We start from the raw sequence: 20361 nt of genomic DNA, 5'->3' as shown, positions 1-20361 counted from the left end.
CATCGGTATCTCATTGTAAGTTATCTGCTGTAATAACAACCAAACTACTAAGCCCAAAGATCTATCTATCCCATTACTCTATCCCATTAGTTTGTTTTCAACAGTTACTGCTAGTACTTATGGAAAAACACAAGAGCAAGGTACATACCAAAGAAGACATTTTTCATCATACTCATAGCTCTCACTGATGTGTGATGTGACTAACTAAAATACAGTGCTTGGCCCACATGTTTTTTAATGTGCAAGTAGCAGTTTTCAAATTCAAAAAGTAGTAAACCTATGTTATTTAAATTAAGTATGCTGCAAGCAAAAAAGACAGAATTCTTGAAGTCCACTGTTTCTAAAAAAGTCCTCCAACCTAATGAATAAAGGTCCACAACTCTCAAGGGAGTAAAATATGTATGATGTTCATCTTTTGGTGTAATATAATGTCAGGTGTCTTAGAAGAGGAGTGGCCAGCAGGGAGAGGGAGGTGACTGTCCCCCTCTCAGCTCCTGTGAGGCCCCATCTGGAGTACTGCGTCCAGGCCTGGGGCCTCCAGCATAAGAAAGACACGGAGCTTTTGCAGCTGGTCCAGAGGAGGGTCATTAAGGTGATCAGAGGGTTGAAGCACCTCTCTTATGAAGAAAAGTTGAGGGAACTGGGCTTGATTAGCTTGGAGAAGAGAAGGCTCTGGGGAGACCTCACTGTGGCCTTCCATTACTTGAAGGAAGCATATGAACAAGAGGAGGAACAACTGTTTATAAGGGTGAATAGTGATAGGACAAAGGTTTTAAACTGAGGCAGGGGAGGTTCAGGTTAGATATTAGGAGGAAGTTTTTCACACAGAGGGTGGTGACACACTGGAACAGGTTGCCCAAGGAGGTTGTGGATGCCCCATCCCTGGAGGCATTCAAGGCCAGGCTGGATGTGGCTCTGGGCAGCCTGGTCTGCTGGTTGGCGACCCTGCACATAGCAGAGGGGTTGAAACTAGATGATTATTACGGTCCTTTTCAACTCAGGCCATTCTATGATTCTATGATCTCTTCCCTGCACAATCTAATTAGGAGCGCTAGAATATTTGCAGTCTCATATGTTTCCTACTCCTTTTTCCTCCAATTCTCTACCTTGTGAAAGCAAGAGAACTTACAATCAGAAACAATCAGAAATAAGAAATGCTGTTAGGTGTTTGTGCCATTCTCAGAGTTCTGCAAAAAGCCCTGAATTTCTAGATTTCAAGCTGTTTAAATTTGATCCACAATACTTTATTCATTTTTTTTAAATGTAGAGTTTAATATACCACCAACAAAGCTATCTGAGTCACATTCTTCTTCTATTAGCATAAAATTTCTGAAAACCTATACAGAGTCACTTGAACTAAAGTATCATGATATCAAGAAGGTATGTAAAATCAGGTTTTCCAATTTCAAAGATATGCAGGAAGCAAGAAATAATGATGGCAATTATTATATGTAATCAAGATTTTTGTTTCCATACAAAAATTAAAAGCAAATTTTAAAAGACAGGAAGAGATGCAAAGAAAACATAAGTAAAATGTACAGGCTTTCTAGCAGAGTTTTTCTCATAAAGTCAAACTTCAAGGGAAACGCAACTGGCTCATAGTAGCAGCTGCTAGAATAGACAGCTTAAAACACCTAATTAGGTCACTCTGTGCAAGAACTATCATCATTTTAAACCACTCTGAAATGCTGGAGAAACACTACCCTTAAGAATAGTATTTGGGGATATAAAAACACAGTAAGCATTGGCTAATGAGGAACAGACAAAGAAAGTGCTAAATGCTCTAAAGCCCTAATACTTAAGACAATGACTAAAATTTATGACTGTTACCTTCCCTAGCAGACAGGAATACAATTAGAATTCTCAAAATGGTAGTCCCTTTGTGCTATACTGCTAGAGATAGACTTGAAGATAAGAAGCTAAGCAGTACCTTTTCTAACCCATGGAAACAGCAGATTTTTTTTTTTTTAAAATAATGTGGGTTTTGGCATGGTTTTGCACACAACTTAGTCTTAACTGAAGTCATGCATGTAATTATCATTGCATGGGCAGGAACAGACCTTGTAAGTAGCTGCTATATGCAAAGAATCTCTGAAAAAAAATATATCACACGAAACAAGAACAAGCGAGCTCTTATGAGTCACATAATAATTCCCTTTGCTGTCCAAACAGCTTGACATTTAAATAAATTATTATTTTATTTCGATTTAAAAAAATTTGAATGTGCTTGGCTTGATGAACTGATGAAAAGCATCAGGAAGTATGCATGCTCCTTCTTTCATCCTTTACTTATATTCAGTGATAGGGATCACTTGGAATGAACAGTCATTAAAGGAAGCATAAGGAAATATACACAGAGGTTTTCTCATCTCCTCCACAAAGAAAACATTATTACAAATTCCAAATACACAGTCTGCATTCAGATAACCATAGATGGTTTTGCAACAGAACACCCTCCAGGCATCCTTTCCCTTCAAATTCTGGGAAAGGTATATGCAGGGGAAGCACTGCCATCTTCCCAAGGAGCAGTAACATACCAACAACAGCATCCTGAAGATTGTTCCTACTCAATACTATCATTTTGGCCTACACATCTCTCACTGATTTCTTTTTCTTTTTCTTTTTTTTTTTTCTTTTTCTGTGTGTACATCTTGTGTCTTTCATGGTTCCACTGACACTGCTCTTGTCATACAGCTAACTGAAATGTGTAGTCTTTTTCTCACTCACAGAAATGACTTAAAAGGATTCATGTCAATCTTTGAGTACCATGTCTTTGAAGTCAGAAGAAATTACTGAGCAGCTCTCTCAACTTCATACAGCTTCAAGAACATGGTACTCAGCATAACACCTACCTCCAAATCAAATATAATCTGTGGTAGGTGTCCAAAGTAACAAGGAATCTGTTTCATGCTGCTTTAATTTATGAGTCTGTTAACCAAAAATCTATCACTGAAAACTCAGTAACATATGCAAGTTATCTACAAATATGAGGCTGATGTGAAAAAGAGCATCACTGAATGTTGAATTCTTAAATTTTATAGTCCTTAAAAAAGTAAACCTACAACAAAAACTATGCAATAGTATTACAAGACAGCAAATTTTTTTTTATTTTTTTTTATCTCTGAGGAGGACTGCAAGATGAAAGCTGAACAAAGAAATCTACAGAAAGGAAAATCAGAACATCTAGCATGAAACAGAAATTTTCATATTTGATTAGTCGTACAATTGATCAGACACCATATTGTCAGACTGCCCCTCTACTGCCATCTGTCACACGGCAACAAAATGTAACTGGTGAGAAGGTTCAACCTGTACTGCCATATGACCAACTTCTGCCTAGAATGTTGTGGGCCAATGTTATAAAATATTATTCATTACTTTTGGAGCAGCCATTGTAGTTCTTTCAGCCTTCACTCTCCTTCGGATGTTCTACTCTATAATATATAGGCCTAAAATCTTCTAGTCTAGTGTTGGTACTAGGAAGAAGTAATATAAATAGCATTTTATTCTCTGCTATTAGCAAATCCTGTGTGATAAGAAACTTAAATATTTTTAAGAAAATTTAAAAATATATGTGAAATTTTAATTACTAGATATTTCTGTACTAGTACTAGAGCTAAAATTCTTCTGTTATTGCACAACTGGAAATTGTATTGTAAAAATAACAATATTTAATTAAACTTCTTATTTTCTACAATTACATGAACACTTAATAGTTCACCTTCCTCAGCTTCCAAAGCCCAATGTTTGACTAGAAAATCTTAAACCACAAAAGACTTGTAAATAAACTACATATCTGAATTTTAACATGTTCTGTCCGAACATAGTGATAAAGTCATCAACAACAACAACAACAAACACAGAATGATATTAGCATCACGTACTGGAAATAATAGAACTAATTAAAAAAACTTCGGTTTTGGAAAGTGGAAATTCATATATATCTTATGAACTTCCCAAGCCCATAAAACACTGAAACTAAAGATCTCAGCACAAAGTAGGCAAGTATACCTACTAAGCAAAACCCAGCTAGCAACAACTAACATTTTAAAATCCATTTAATTAAACAGCAGTTTTATATTGGCAGCAATTTTACTCTGTTAATTAGCTGATAAAAAGGGGTCTAACAAAATACAGAATGAGGCAAGATCGTAAAAGCATTCTTTACCTAGCCATTCCCAGGCTGGAAAAGTTTGAAGGAACTATCAAAACATCAAGCCTTGAAAAGGGATGGGTGCCCAGTGTGGAGTAAGCAGCTGAGAGGCACTGAGGAATAAGCTGAAGTAAATGTTCTTCACAGCACTCCATGAGGCACAAGGGAGCAAAAACTCTATAGGGAATTATTCTTTGCAACGTGGCAGCAGGATTTTGGAAACGGCAGGGATATTCCACATGACCACAGCTTTCTTTATGCCATCTGACAATAACAATAAAAAAAGAGTTTAATGTGATATAGAAATACACAATTGAATACACTAACATATTTTCCAGACACCAGAATGATACAGTTAGTTGACATACATCCATCTCACTTAATCTTCTTATACCATTCATCCATGTTTAGCACTATGAAAACACAGGTCAGAATTATTATTACGCAACTGAATAGAGCAGTTATAGTTACTTATAACTAAAAAAGAAGAAATAGACAAACCTTGCTTTTATAATAGATATGAATCAAAAAAAGATAAAAACTAAATAATGATACAAAAATGCTTCCTTATTCAGAGAATTTCTACCCAACTGAGGAACCAAATTTTTTTTTACTCCCTTATTACACGCAACTACAATAAAATTCCCTTTTTTTCTCTTTTTTTTTTTTTTGTAGAAAAAAAAAATCTCCAGGAGTTTTTACTGTTTTTGTTTTTTTTCCCTAAATGAAAAATAAGTAGGTATCAATTCAGTCTGATCAACACAGATATCACATTAGTGTCAAGAAAAATAAGTAGGTATCAATTCAGTCTGATCAACACAGATATCTCTCACAGATATCTCTCACAGATAACACCAAACTCGCTGGTGCCTGAACATAAATTATACTACACATTTAAGTAATGTCTTTCAGAAATTCTTCTTTTTCCTGCTGCTCAAGAGTCTATCCCCTTTATCATTCCTAAGACACTACTTTAATATCTGCTTGATATCAATTTCATACCTTTCTAGAAACCTCTGCTACTGGCTTAGTTAGTTAGTTAGTCTTAATGACATAAACAAACAATGAATATTTGCTGTGTTAACTCCCAGATGTGCTTTTTAAAAACTCTTGTTGGGTTAGTTTTTCTTCTAAAGCTCACCTGTTGCAGAAATATCACCTCACCTGTTTCAATTTATTCAACAAAAACAGATGAGAACAATGACCATCACACTGATTAGAACTTGCAGTATTTTTTGTCACAGAAAGATAAAGAAAATCCCATTTTCCAAAAGTTTCCAAAAAATAAAAATTAAACACACTGTCAGATTAATATCCTGCATCAAATCAATTACTGAATATTCTGTACATCAGAGAAACATGGTTAACAATTACTGAATACTTCTGTATTGATAGTTATAACAAACAAATAAATAGTAGAGGAATAAAAAGAAAATAATTTCTAAAATCTTATCATATGTATAAACTGCCTTAAAGCTTGAATAGGGCCTGGAGCATCTCCCTTTTGAGGAAAGACTGAGTAATTTGGGTCTGTTCAGCCTGGGAAAAAGAAGACTGAGGGGAGATCTCATTAGTGTTTACAAACATCTCAGGGGTCAGACAACCCTGGGCTAATCTAAATGTAACAAACCTTTCTGACTATATTGAAAAGAGAGATAGATGTATCCAAAATAATTATATTTCTACAGGCTTTGTGAAATATAGCAAAGTAGCCACTGCATGTACCAGACAGCAGGCTATTTTTCATTGAACCGAATGAATATCCAAAATTCTTTCACAGAACCACTGCGACATTACACAAGAACCCAGGCAAACAAAAGTGCAGGACAGCTCTAACTCTGCGATGGGACTGTACAAGAAAGGAGAAGTAGCAGCTTGCATTGGCTAAGAACTATGCCACTAGTGGACACTAGATATCCAGTGTGGGCCAAGTTACGTAGCACTGAGGATCTTACAGCAAGAGAATGTAATAAAAAGTGGAGAATCTGGTAGTCTTGCAGCAGGGCATTAAGCATCACAGGATGTAAGATGCAAATCCAGATAACACTAGGATTAGCGCTATTGCTCATGAAGCAGTTTGTTTTTACATAAAACGAATCACTCCCTTACTCATGAAAAAAAGCCTTGGGTATTATTATTATGTCATGATTTTTCTAGTAAGATGAAACAAGTTCTGTTTTGATTCCATCTAGAAAGATGAAACAAGTTCTGTTTTGATTCCTGTACTGAAATGACTTATGTTCACCTTCTATGGAGAAAATGTCACCGGGGAGTAAAAAGTCACTTCTCAACAATATTCCAAACACCAACCTGAAATCAGCTTGTGAAAATGGCACGGAAAACTCATCTTCTGTCTCAGTAGCAGCTGTGAAGCATTGCTGTTTAACCTCCTGCCAGCACCCCACAGCAATAGTGAAGGTGGATGCTGGCATTGGCATAGTTACATAGTAGTACCAGCTCATGACACCTGTGAATAAAAAGAACATTTGTACAGATTCAGCAGTAACAGCACCCAGTCAATACTTGATATTTTTGTGTACTTGAGATTCTGGGTCATATCTCTCACCTTACGTCCTGGTATTTTTTGTTGAAGAAGAATAAAAAAAGAGTCATTGAGACGTGTAAGAGCAGTCATATGTGAACACCTTGGATTCTGTATCATTTTCTTTTATCTGTACTCAGCACTGGTGAGGCTGCACCTTGAGTACTGCATTCAGTTTTAGGCCTCTCACTGCAAGAAAGACATTGAGGCCCTGGAGAGTGTCCAGAGAAGGGCAACTAAGCTGGTGACGGGTATGGAGCACAGGCCTTATGAGGAATGGCTGGGGGAGCTGGGATTGTTTAGTCTGGAGAAGAGAGGGGGCTCAGGGGAGACCTTATTGCTCTCTATAACTACCTGAAGGGAGGTTGTAGTGAGCTGGGGGTCGGCCTCTTCTCTCGTGTGACTAGTGATAGGACTAGAGGGAATGGCCTCAAGTTGTACCAGGGGAGATTCAGGCTGAACATCAGGAAATACTACTCCAAAAGAGTGGTCAGGTGCTGGAATGGGCTGCCGAGGGAGATGGCTGAGTCACCAACCCTGGAGGTGTTCAAGGAGTGTTTAGATGTGTTGAGGGACATGGTTTCGTGAGAGCTCTTGGTGACAGGTGGATGGTTGGACTGGATGATCTTGGAGGTCCTTTTCAACCTTAGTGATTCTGTGATTTGATGATTCTATACTAAAGACCTTAACATTCCTCTATCTGCTGATATCTTCAGCTGTAAAAAAATCTGTAGTTACTGAGATGTTATTAATGCAAGGATAACATTGTTACTTCCCAAGAATTGTATCGGATGTGAAATCTAATAGCATCTTAAGACACAAAAGATTAACATTTAATTCTGGTAAACCTGGATCACTTCCTTACGATTTTGTCTTGTATATATGAAATTACAAACATCACAAACTTTTGTTTGTGTTCTGGACAGTACCAAACTGACAAAAAAGTTTTAACAAACAACACTAGTACTTATGGATCAGACTTGGCAATCTGAGACATAGATGTGCCAACCAGGGAGTTAGAAATCAAAGCTCAGAATCAGATAGAATATTGCCAAAGTGAGTTTTCAGGTCATGATAATCCAGGAGCTGCCGTAACAAGATTAGGAAATCTAACAGAAGGTAAAAGTTGATACTTAATAGTATAGGAACACAGTGCTGGAAGACAGAGAGTGTCCTATATGCTGAGTATAGATGCAAACACATGTTGACAACCTTCAAAATATTTTGAGGCAGCCTACCTTTCATTAATCTAAATACTGTTTAGGTTTACATTTGCCCCTCTAAAAAGAGCACAACTAAAGGGTTGCATTTAAGTACCCATTTATGGGTGCTAGTACAGTTGATACACCATATTAATAGGTTAATTACTCTTGGAGAAAGCCTAGCCTACAGAATCATGTGCAAATAAGTGTGGCCATGGAAACTGTGGAAACATACAAACTTAATTTATTTTAAGAAAACATTAATACTATTATATAATGCAATACTATTCTAAGCAGGGCTATGGAATACTATCAACAGGAGAAAAAAGGTGCGGAGGTTGGAAATAATCAAGTGGCTACCAGAAGGCATAGGGGAATGAAAGATGCTGGTAATTATCTCCTAACTAAATGACACTAGAAGGTCAAGTTGTCCAAAGAAAGAACAAGTTAAAAAACCTTACTGCTCAGCCTCAACAAATTTTGCTCCTTACTATTTAATATAATGTTTATAATGTCTTGTAAGAGGCTGAGGTTTCATCTTTCTTTATCTGCCACAAAAAGCCTCTGCCTTTTATATGCAGTAGCAACCACTTAAACTCACTCTATTCCACTAACAGCAACATCTACCACTGCCATCAAAAAGATTTGATTGGTACTATCAGGTGAACATATATTACTGCTGTAATTTTCTTAACCTCACAACAGTATGTGAGCAGAAGGAGCTTATTTGCTCCAAATATATTTGAATCAAAGAGGATAACTTTTACCAAATTCTCTTTTTTTTTTTTTTTTTTTTTTTGGAAACTTACCCAAGTTAGAAACAAGCCAACACAAGTGCATTCCATTTTGAGCAAAAGAACAGTATTGAGCAAATGGCCCAGAACAGTACCAATTTACTGTTTTGAAACAACAGACTCTCAAATAGTAGTGTAATGTGGAGTTTCATTTATACAAGTTTTGCTGAAGGCCCAAGCCTTTTCATACTGAAGACAGCAGCAGCTTTACTTTCAACTTAAATGGGTACAAGAGGTAGTCTATACAACTTCACTTTCTGTAGTTCTGTAACGCAATGCATTAAGAGTTATGTTAACAATAAAACCTTCAAATAACAGCAAAGGAAGAGAGAAAAAGTGAGGCAAAACTAATGCATTTTCAATGGAGTTCTGAAACAAAAATGAAAGCCAAAGGCAGTCACAGAAAACTGTTCAAGGTGACAGAAGATATAACAGAGAAGACTCGCAATAGTGTGGACACTGTCTAAAAGTAAAAGAAGGAGGTCTTTGCTACACAAACAGAGGGAGTGGAAAGCATTACAGAGATAAACAAGTTTTTCAAGACAGGCTGGAGCAAGCAAGACCACAGAGGTTTTTGGTTTTTGTTTGTAAGAAAAAGGGGACGGTAATTTGAACAGAATGTCAAAATCAGTTCACACTCCAGAAAGAAGAACAGTATGTACTGCATTCACAAATTTACATGGACTGGAAACAAACATGATATTCAGAGGCGGAGCAAAACCTGAAAAAGGATTCAGGTACCAAACACAGGAGAAATTAGGTTTTCTTGATATGTGTCTCCAGATTTATCTAAACTTGAGTTCCATGAATAAAAGAGAAGCAACTAACCTATGGCCTCTCTTCTGTTTTCCCAGTCTCATATATTTTGCAGGCATTTTACAGATCATGCAAACTCTGGATACTCTTAGGACAAGATCCAAGATCTATTGTCTTTACACATGCAGCTGGAACTCAATCCACTTCCTGCAGAGATTTTAGATGCCATTTCCACTCATAACCTAAAATTGCACAGGATAAGTAAATATTTTTCTAACAGTAGTCTTCCCTTGAACAACTGAATTACATGCACTGGATTGAACACAGTCTCACAGATAGCTTGGGGTGGAAAGGATGTTAAGACTATCTAGTTTCACACTCCCGCCATGGGCAGGGTTGCCACCCACTAGATCAGGTTGCCCAAAGTCCCATCCAGCCCGGGCCTTGAACACCTCCAATTTCTCCAGGCAATCTGTTCAGTGCCTCGCCATCCTAACAGTGAAGAATTTCTTCCTTATGTCTAATTTAAATCTACCTTTTTTTAGTTTGACGCTGTTACTTCTCCTGATAGTGATCCTCTCTCCATGTTTTCCTCTAGAGACCCTTAAAGTATTAGAAGACAGTAATAAGGTATCCAGGGGACAACCATCTTGCTCAACCTGCTAGCCACACCTCTTTTGATGAAGCCCAGGATACAATTGGCTTTCTGAGCTGCAAGCATATACTGCCAGCTCATGTTGAGTTTTTCCATCTATCCGTATCCTCACATCCTTCTACACAGAGCTGCTCCAAGTCCATTCATCAGCCAGTCAGTACTGATATTTGAGACTGGAGGTGCAGCACCCTGGCCTTGTTGAACTTTGTGAGGTTTGCACAGGCCCAACTCTCAAGTCTGTCAAAATTCCTCTAGATGGCATCCCTTACCTGTCCATATCTACATGCATGTCACCAATAAAAATATTAAACAGTACCAATATGGGCCCATGAGGTACTGGTCTCCACCTAGACACTGAGACACTGATCACAATACGTTGGATGGAATCACTCAGCCGATTTTTTACCCACCAAGTGGTCCACCAAATCCATGTCTCTCCGAATTAGAGATAAGGATCTTGTATGGGACCATACCAAAGGCTTTGCAAAAGTGAAGGTAGATCAGTTCCTCTTTCCTTGCCCACCAGTGCTGTCTATTGGTTGTAGAAGGTCACCAAACTACCTAGACATGACATGCACTTTGTGAAGCCCTGTTGGCTGTCTACAATCATGTTTTCCGTATGTATTAAAATTGTTTCCTGGAGGATCTGCTCCATGATCTTACTATGTGCAAAAGTGAAGCTGACTGGTCTGCTGCTCCACAGGTCCTCCTTTTTACTCTTTTTAAACATGGCTGTTACACTTCTCCTTTTGCAGTCATGAGTGACTTCATAACTTTTCAAATATGAAGGAGAATGGTTTAGCAATCTAGTCTGCCAGTTCCCCTAAGACTCTGGGATGCATCTCATTGGGTGTAATGGACTTGTGCACATTCAGGTTCCTCACATGGTCTCAGAGCATCATATGGTGGGTAGAACTTAATTTCCCCATTTCCTACGTCTAGACTTGGGAGGCACAGTAAGAGCAAATGCTGGTGAAGACTGAGGCCAAAAAGTCGTTGAATAAGTTAGCCTTCTCCATGTCAGCTGTAGCCAAGTTCCCTGTCTCACTCACCAGAGGTTAATATTTCTTATGTCTTCCTTTGCCGTGTTCTGTACCTGCAGAAACCCTTCCTGGTATTCTTCACATTCCTAGTCAAGTTTCACTCTTGCCTTTCCCTGTCCCAACCCTAAACTCCCAGGCTTACAAACTTCTCAGGATGTAGACCATGTGTCCTTACAAACTTCTCAGGATGTAGATCACTGCTTCCACTGTCTGTGCATTTCTGTTTTGTATTTTACTTTGTTTAAGAGGTCCTAACTCAGCCATGTAAGTGAGCTCACACCATAAGGACAATAAATGAACTCTCTCTATAATGTATTCACTGATCAATGACTGAAATGGTCTTCATGTACGCAACACGCCTGTAAAGCAACCACCAAAGTACTGTTTCAAAAAGAGTTTAACTCTCACTGGTATGGTAGCCTCCCAGCTACCTCTTTTCTCCCATAACTTCCTTTCTTTAACTTTCTTCAGATTGGTGTTATTTGTTTCGTTTTCCATTATTTGTATCCTCACTATGCACTGGGATGACAAGCTCCACTCTTCCTTTTCCCCCGTCTACCTTTCTCCTGACTGTCCCCTGCTTACCAGTGGCTTCCTTGTAGACAGCACCACCTCCAGGGTAAGAGAAAGTAGTACAGATCAAATGGGAAGATTCCTTTCTCTTCTGAAGTTAATAGCATTTTGTACCAAGAAAACATTTTCACACTAAGCAAGGACATCTTGGGAACAAGAGGTTGGACAAGGGTTCACCCATGGGAAAGGAAGAGCACACTGGTCCTTATGTTTTTAATGCTTATTCTGTCTCCTTAAAATCAGACATAATTTAAAAGTAATAAGATTCCTATATGTAATTACTTTAGGCAAAATATTTTCTTACAGCTAATTTAAAAATCATTAAAAAAAAATTCTCAGTTCTGCAAAGCAGTCTATCTTACAATTATACAAATCCTGCAACATCACCTATTCTGTAAGATAAACTGGAAAACAACCTATTCACAATTTAGGACTATATTTAACAAGAGTAAGAAATTATAAACTATTTCTTATTGCCCAAAAGAACAACTTACAGGCCATTTGTTCACCGTACTTGAAATAATAACAATGAATTGTGAAATTAGTTATTAGAATTTTAATGCATTCAGATATTTTTGAAAGTACTACATTGTTTAAGTCCTGCAGAGTTTATTGCAGCTGAAGAATCACGTGAGAGCCACTGCCTGATAATGCCTGATGGAGTATTAAGATTGTATTTTGTGGTGTTTATAACTGTGTTGGCACAATCTACATATTTGAGGGGGGATGTGCTAATATATAAAAACAATGTACATGAATTAGCAGAAAAACACAATTTAGCTACTTCTAAGAATTAGAGGTATCCACTCAACCCTGGAACTTGATATACAAAGTAAGAGCTAGCACCAGTACATAAAAACACAGCTTAGTAAACGACTATTTAGCTGGGGCACCACGATGAAGAATCCTCCAGCCTTCTGGAACTCCTTGTGACTTGCAGAGATTTTCGATCTTATCTGAAGGACAGAACTTCCCATACAGCTTTCTCACATTCATGCTTGAGTATTAGTTCAACCATTACTGATTCAGAGGGATGAGTAGCATGTGACAAGCTGTCAATTCCCGCACTGTAATTCCCGATACATATTGGAGATCAATCAACATGAGTACCAGACTTTAATTTTGCCTTGAGAAAAGAGAAAAGCTCAAATAAAAGCTTTTGCTACTAGCTACAATGCAGGTGATGGCTTCTATACCGCTATATTTCTAATAACAGAACACATCTTCTAGCTGAAATCAAAGTCTACATAAGATAGAAACACCAGGAATATGTGAATATAGAGTAAATTGTACACAGACCCTTTCATGCTTATTACTGAATGTCTACTTCTTGAACATGAATCAAAACTAATATAAAGCTGCTTGTGACAAAACATATATGCACAAAACATATACGCACATATAACAGCAATGAAATGAAAATAATACTAACAAAAATTGAAAAGTATATCCAGTGGTTAAATGGCTTATATTACACGCAAACACCATATCTACAGTGTTCCTTTCTTCCCCAAGGGCATTACCAAAAACATTCTTTTGACATTCTTTTCTCCCTTAAGTACTACATAAAGAAGGCATAGTATTTTGAAGCACTTGTAGATCTTACTGGAATAGTTTCCATTTGTTCCCATCTTTCAAGCAACTGTGGCCACATTTCATTTCAAATGAAAGAATGAACCATAATCTTATAGGAGGGAGAATGCAAAAAATGCTACATGCAATTAGAGAAAACCTGCAAATACAAATGGCAAATGAGGAATCTGTGCACTGAGTAGTTGGATGAAAGTATCCGTACACCTACAGATGTAGGTTTATGAAGCAGAATGCAGATCTCTGTTTAAAGGCAGGTAAGTATAATCTTTGCTTGCTACTCTCTTACTAGCTGTCTACACACATTAAAAATATAATCTTGAAACAACAAAAATTTTGTTAGAAATTGAACTTGTAGTTCTATTCAGAATAAATTGATTAACAACTGTTCGCAAAAATACTTGTTTTTTCTAAGGAACTCCATTCTTAAAAATATATTTTGGTGTTCTGACAGTGTGATTTTATAAATACGCACTACAGCAATAGCATACTGTATGTTAAAAAAATGGTAAAAAATGTTTTCATTTAATCCTCTCTGCAAGGCTGGTAGGTGTGTTATAAAGACAAAATTCTAAGTTAGATAGAATTAATATGCCCCACATAGTTAGAAAATGAAAAGATCTGCATGGGATGGCCCATTCAACAGCACAGGCCTACTAATGAACCTAACGAATCTGGATTCCTAAACTCATTTAGGATTTATCTAGATTAGCACCTAAGCTTTGTGCTTTGTTTTTAAATCATTCCTTACAGTATCACTGCTTTCCTTTCTCTCCTCATCTATTTTGTAGATTTTTTACAATTCCAAACAGGTCTCTAAAAGTTATTTGTTATTTTTTTGTGTATATAAGCACACAGATAATGAGGCTGTTATTAATTACTGAGCCTTTGAGAGCTATTGGAGTATAATATTTACTACCTTTAAAGAAATCAAACAACCCTTATTTCATGACAAAATTAGGACAAATTAAGAGTCCCTTGTGTCATGTAGCTCTGTAAGTAGAATCTTCGACACTCTCAGGAATGCCGTCCTGGGGAGAGGGAAAGGAAAAACTTAAGGACTGAATATAGTCTTGCTGCTTCTCTTCAGTAAAGTTTAGCCCAAAACTTCTCCGAAAGGGCCTACCTTTAATGCTGCATTTGATTCTTCCCAGCTCACAACACACTTTCACTCAGCATATCATTAGCACAGTGAAGCTAAAATAAATCATTTCCTCTATATTGAATTCTTAGGAAAGGATATACAATGGATTGGTTTGGGAAAATTAAAAATAAATAAATATGCAAAGCTTTACATTGACAGAAGAATTACTGATTATAACTACTACAAGAACTTAAACAAAAAACCCTTATATTCTCCACATGGTGACTGGCCAACTTAGGGCCACTAAGTCTCAATTCTGTCATTAATGATATGGTACACTGATATCATTTTCAACACTCCATCAACTGCATTTTAAAAATGGTTTTCCCCAGAATTAGTTTTTCTCTTAATACCACTATACATATGTAATGGACTCTTTAAACTAGAATAAGCAATGTTATTAAGGAAATAATTATTTCACAATACAGACTTTTCAACTAGCAAATTTGTCTAAAAGAACATTGATATTAACTGGCCTATGCCTATTTATGTTGCCTGAAAATCTTCCACAGGTTTCTATTTGTAGAAATCCACATAAGTATCCATTTTCTTCATAATACTTTAGACCATGCAGACACCACTAAGGTACAGGTAACAACACATGAGCAAGGCAGGAGTGTGAATAAAAGTAAATTATACATAATATATAATATGATAACTGCAGAACTGTTCTCCTAGCCTGAAATCAAGAACAGTTTCTTAATACCATGCCAGGAAAACACTACCGCCCAAATGAGTGAGAAGCTTATCATGGCAGTTGTCTGTATTTCAGCAGCAGTCAAGGCTTGAAATGCTTCACATATGACCAAAATAATTCCTCCCCTCTCAAATATAAATTGGACTCTCCAGAGTGGAAGATTTTTTTTTTTTTCCAAAGACCTAATTCTAACCTTTTCCATAAGCTTTCATTAAACAATCCTTTCACAGGATAAAAACCTTTGCAGAAAACTGCTATACAGTCTACAATTCTTCTGGCCAAAAGGAAGTAACATTATATTCATACATCAAAAGTATGCCTAAGCTACTTTTAAGTATCCAAATGCTTCAGTATGTTTCCCAATAAAAAAAATTTGGGCCTTGTCTAAATATAGGCATCAGCCCCTTTTTGCAAGTGTTGAGAGATTAACTTATTTTATCACTATAAGCTATGAACAGTTTTGAAGGATTATACAAGAAGTCAGTTCACTACAGCAGTAGCTAAAAACAACTATTAAACTTTGCCTGAGGGGTGAATTAGGGAAAGAGTGAAACTGAGCAAAGCAGTTCGTTAGGACAGGAATAAATAAGTAAAAAGAGTTAGTCATTTCTGAAGACAGGTTTATGGTGGAAAATAACCGCTGTAAGAGTTGGATCCTATCTTGTAATCATTGTAATTATTGTAAGCATTAAAAGTTTAAATTACTTCAGAACTGAGACTTCCAAAACAGTTCAATAGGAGGCTGGCTTTCCTTGAGTTCTAAGAGCTCATTTATCAGAATGGGTGAGATACAGGGACTATAGTCCTTATTCCATTTATTTACAACTAGAGTATATAACTGTGGAGTGGTGGGCCTTGTTCAAACATATGGAGCAACAACTTTCTCCTCTGCAAAGGGAAATGTATACATTTATTTAGGGATTTAAACTTAAAAACCTTTGGAAAATCAGTGTACGTAGCCACTGGATGGATGTTGGATTCACCCCACAGAATGCTCCCATTCAACTTATCTCCATTTCTGTGTGCAAGAGATAAGCTCTCTCCTTCTGTCTGCAGCCTGAATACAGCTTGCACTTTCTGCAACTCTACTGATTAATGCTGATTAATGCCGCAGAGGTGCTGTATGAATCAAGTTTACTTTGTGTGTCAGGGGGAAAGTGAGAATAAAACGGAAATCTAGGATTTCTCTCCTAGTACTAGCACTGGACCAACCAGTACTTAAACTAGGCCTAATTAAGTAAGGATAATTCTAACTATTAATATTGAGATGCATGAAAATCGTGACTTCTCACTGAACATCAATGAGTACCACTTTCATAAAGCAGGCTTCATATTTAGAGGCCTGACAACAAAACTACTTACACTAGAAAATACTGACCCTGCTTCTCAACCAATTTCAAAACTAATGGTGGCAGGGCATACTTAGTATGATTTAGATAACTGTCATAAAAACTTCATTATCTGTGCAGACAGAGGTCTGAAGAATGAAGTATAACCAATAAAAAAGAAAAATGCTTGCTTGCTTTCAGTTGCAGATAGCGTTATCTACCAATTAAAAAAAAAAAAAACACACACACACAAACCAACCGAAAAAAAAACAAACACTGGATTTTCAGAGTACAGAACCAATACTCTTCATCCATTCGGTATTTTTCAGGAAACAGAGACAACACAATGGCAGCTCTTAATCATTGCCACACTCAGCTACAACTGGACTGAAGAACAGAAACCGAAAGGTTAATTAATTAAGGCTTGGATTTGTCAAGAGCCTGATTTAGTACTCTATCTGTCAAACATTCAACTACGAAGCAATTAAAATAAAATCATTTTACAACAAGTGAAATCTAGGTTTGAAAAAATTAAAAGTAAAATCTAAGTCTGTAAAATATCCTTACATTCTTACTAGTTCTTACTGAGACCTTGAATAGACAACCCCCTCAGAATCCCCACATAGAGATTACTTGTAGATCTCCTTTAAGGGCTTTTATATCCTTTCAAAAATCATGTCATTACTTAAGCTATATCTCCAATTATAAAACTATTGAAAACACTGCTGTAGAAAATAAATTTCACCTTCTTGAAGTTGGACTGGTTCTGCTGAGTTTTCACCACTCATCAATACAACAAAGGCTGCAGATGCTCGGACTGATGCTTGCCATGTTGACAAAGCAATGGGTGGTTCTTGGCACGGGAAAAGGGCTCTGTTGTTTATTGGTGATCCCATCGTATAAACACATGGTCTAAATGGAAGGAAATGAGATGGGAGGCAGAGTTAGAAAAAAAGACTCAATTGTATTTCCTGTCAAAGATCAAACATACTGTTGTATTGCTTTTATACTTAACTGTCTCAGCTAGGTTTCAAACTTGTTTGACAAGAACCAAAGTACCACTTAAGCCATTTAAATCAAGAAAAGCAAAAATACGACAATAATTTTTACATAAACAACAAAAGAATTTTCTGCATTAGCTTTCCAGTCTCATACAGTAGCTCTAAGCTGAAACTGTAAGGCCGAGAAAGGCTTCTGAGTATCTTCTACGGATCACATTGCAGGCTTCACTAACATGTATGACATTTCTCTATTGTCATCTCATTAGTGCTTTCATTACCATTAATCCCATGTCTCTGTACAACTTGATGACTCATCCAAACTGAGCAGTAGAACTAGCGCTGTGCCTTGCTCAGTTACAGTCTCAATAAATCCTGACTTTTTAAACTTCTTCTTCTAGTAAGGAGATGCAGGCTAGTACACTTGCCTTGCAGGTACATGCAATCAAAACAAAGCATTTCTTCCCTGTCAGCTTCAGTCTCTTTTAAGCTTTCCATATAGCAATCTCCCTTGTCATGGCTCTTTTTGCAGTTCCTCTAACGCTCTCTCAGGTGGCCTCCTTATCTGCTGACCCTTTGCTAACTCAACCTCAACATTTCGTGCCAGCCAATTTCTTATTAGCAGCTATGACACAGTTGGGAAGGTAACAAGGCCTTTCATTAACTTCTAGATTACTTTTGCTGGTGCACAGATGTAATGCTTCTTTTGCTTCTTACATTGTGTTTTGCAGTTTTACAAAGTTTTCTAGTACTTGCATACTGTCGCCCCTTCAGAATCATGCATTTAAGAACTAATTTTTAAAACATAAATTACATTAAATAAGCACAGTCAATAGCTTCTCAAGCCAAAGACAGAAAACTTAGAAAGCATCACTTCGTTTTGCTGAGCCTTTTAAATCCTGTGATATTTAAAGTCAATATTCTGGGAACACAAAACTTTGTTTTGCAAATGCTTGAAGACAAAAGCATTCTGATTATTTCAGAACTTGAACCAAAAAAATCATAAAAATGCTTCAGAAAATAGGAGATAAGCTGCTAGGCAAAACCTATTTTGCAATGGCTAAGATCTGAGGATTTATTTTCCCCCACAATAACTCTTTCACAGAAATAATTCCTTCCCCAAAGCCAAATCTAAACCACAAGCAATGAATGCGGAGATACCACTGCCACATATGGAATATATTCTGAAGCCTTTTCTTTTGTTCTTCTTGTCAAAAGTGTTATTTGTTCTACTGGATCATGTTGTCTATGGCAAATTCCTGAAGAAAATGCTACAACTGAGAAAATGAGCTGGCAGAATAACACTAAGCAGGACACTGAAACGCTGTCCAAATATACAGTAAAGGGAAGGGGATGAGATGTTTTGTATTGCTCACAAGTGAGTATACAATCACAGAATCGTAGAATACCCCAAGTTGGAAGGCACTCGCAAGGATCAAGTCCAACTCCAGCTTTGCACAAGACAACCAAAATCAAACTCTATGTCTGAGATCATTGTCCAAAGGCTCTCTGAACTCTAGCAGCCTGGGACCATGCCTACTGTCCTGGGCAGCCTGTTTCATGCCCACCACGCTCTGGTGCAGAACCTGTTCCTAACCCCCAGCTGCCCCTCCCCTGACACAGCTCCATGCCGTTCCCTTGGGCCCTGTCGCTGTCACAGAGAGCCGAGCTCAGCGCTGACCCTCCGTTCCCTGGGAGGAGCTGCAGCCGCCATGAGGCCTCCCCTCAGCCTGCCCTGCTCTGGGCTGAACAGACTCAGAGGCCTGAGCTGCTTCCTTGTACTCCTTGTCCTCAGAGTGACTCTTTACCATCTCCATAGCCCTGTCACCTGTGGAAGAACAAATACAAGCTAATGTGATGTAAATATGTGATACCTCAATCTGTTGTAAGTGAAACGTGTATAAATGAACAAATTTTTGTCATGGGGTCACCTCGGTGTGGCCTGATGCCTGGCAAGCAGCTCACTCTGCCCAAGGCTGGTTCCTGAAGCCAGACTCTTTCCCACAATGTGAAAAATTGAAAGATCAGATGTCTCGTATGAATATTCAAATTGTCCAAACCTCACACAGACAACAGCAATTAATCAGCAGAATTCAGAAGAGTAGCCAGTAAAACTCCATACTGTATTATTTTAGCATACAGAAACTGAGAACTCAATGTCAAATACAACATAAGCAGCATGGAACAGATGCTGCCTATATTATTAATGTTATCTTGCTCTCAGATAGTACTTCTAACCTGCAGATCACAGTGTTTCAGAAGTAATATCAACAACATTTTACACAGGGAGTATGAAATGGAGTGAATAGACTTGCAAAATGACAGTGTAGAAGCAGGACCTAGAAACATAGTCTCAAGCCTCTGAGTCCAGTAGCTTTTGCATTGTACTAGGAATCTTCTCTTTATGAGAAATGTAATAACGTATTACATAAAACTTTTTTTCCTAAAACATTTTAGTGCTAAAATGGATGTAAAGTGAGGTAACAAGTCTCTATAACTAAGGCTCTAGCAAAAACAGAAAGGCAGAGGAAGATTTGTCAAATATATTATCTGTTTCTTACTATCTATATTATCTCCAATTCTCACCTGAGAAAAGTACTGTTTTTGTCCAGAGACACTTATTAACGCTATTACTGCAAATGAAAATTTATTCAAAGATGTCCAAGTCTGCCAGAAAAATACCCATGAAACTTAAAAAATATTCCTAATTTTGAGAGGAAACTATCAGAACAATGATTACATCAGTTTTTAACTCGACATTCATATATTCATAGCAAGATCAGCTGGATACTTGCTGATGATAGTTTGTGATCAAGAGACGTCAGCTAACACTAAACAGTCTGCTATTCTGCTTTAGAGTGCAGGGTTTCTAAGATGAACTGATGA

At 37.4% G+C, this 20361-nt stretch overlaps 1 protein-coding gene across 22 annotated transcripts in view; it reads right to left on the bottom strand.

Annotated features, from left to right (window-relative positions):
- Nucleotides 1–20361, bottom strand: part of AOPEP (aminopeptidase O (putative)) — a 175018-nt gene that overhangs the window by 131223 nt on the left and 23434 nt on the right. For all 22 annotated transcript variants that reach the window (XR_006932390.1, XR_006932392.1, XR_006932393.1 and 19 more), the window contains 3 exons: nucleotides 17223–17389; nucleotides 6464–6620; nucleotides 4169–4417 (listed from right to left, as the gene is read on the bottom strand). Coding sequence is in view for 17 of the 22 variants with exons in the window: in XM_040656059.2 (XP_040511993.1) it covers nucleotides 4169–4417; nucleotides 6464–6620; nucleotides 17223–17389 (573 nt within the window). In the remaining 5 variants the exon portion in view is untranslated. The remainder of the gene's footprint in view (nucleotides 1–4168; nucleotides 4418–6463; nucleotides 6621–17222; nucleotides 17390–20361) is intronic.

The sequence above is a fragment of the Gallus gallus genome, chromosome Z (genome assembly GCF_016699485.2).
Source record: "Gallus gallus isolate bGalGal1 chromosome Z, bGalGal1.mat.broiler.GRCg7b, whole genome shotgun sequence".
NCBI classification, from domain to species: Eukaryota; Metazoa; Chordata; class Aves; order Galliformes; family Phasianidae; genus Gallus; species Gallus gallus.
The sequence above is the reverse complement of the archived record's forward strand: the minus strand, read 5'-3'. Positions and strand labels throughout refer to the sequence as shown.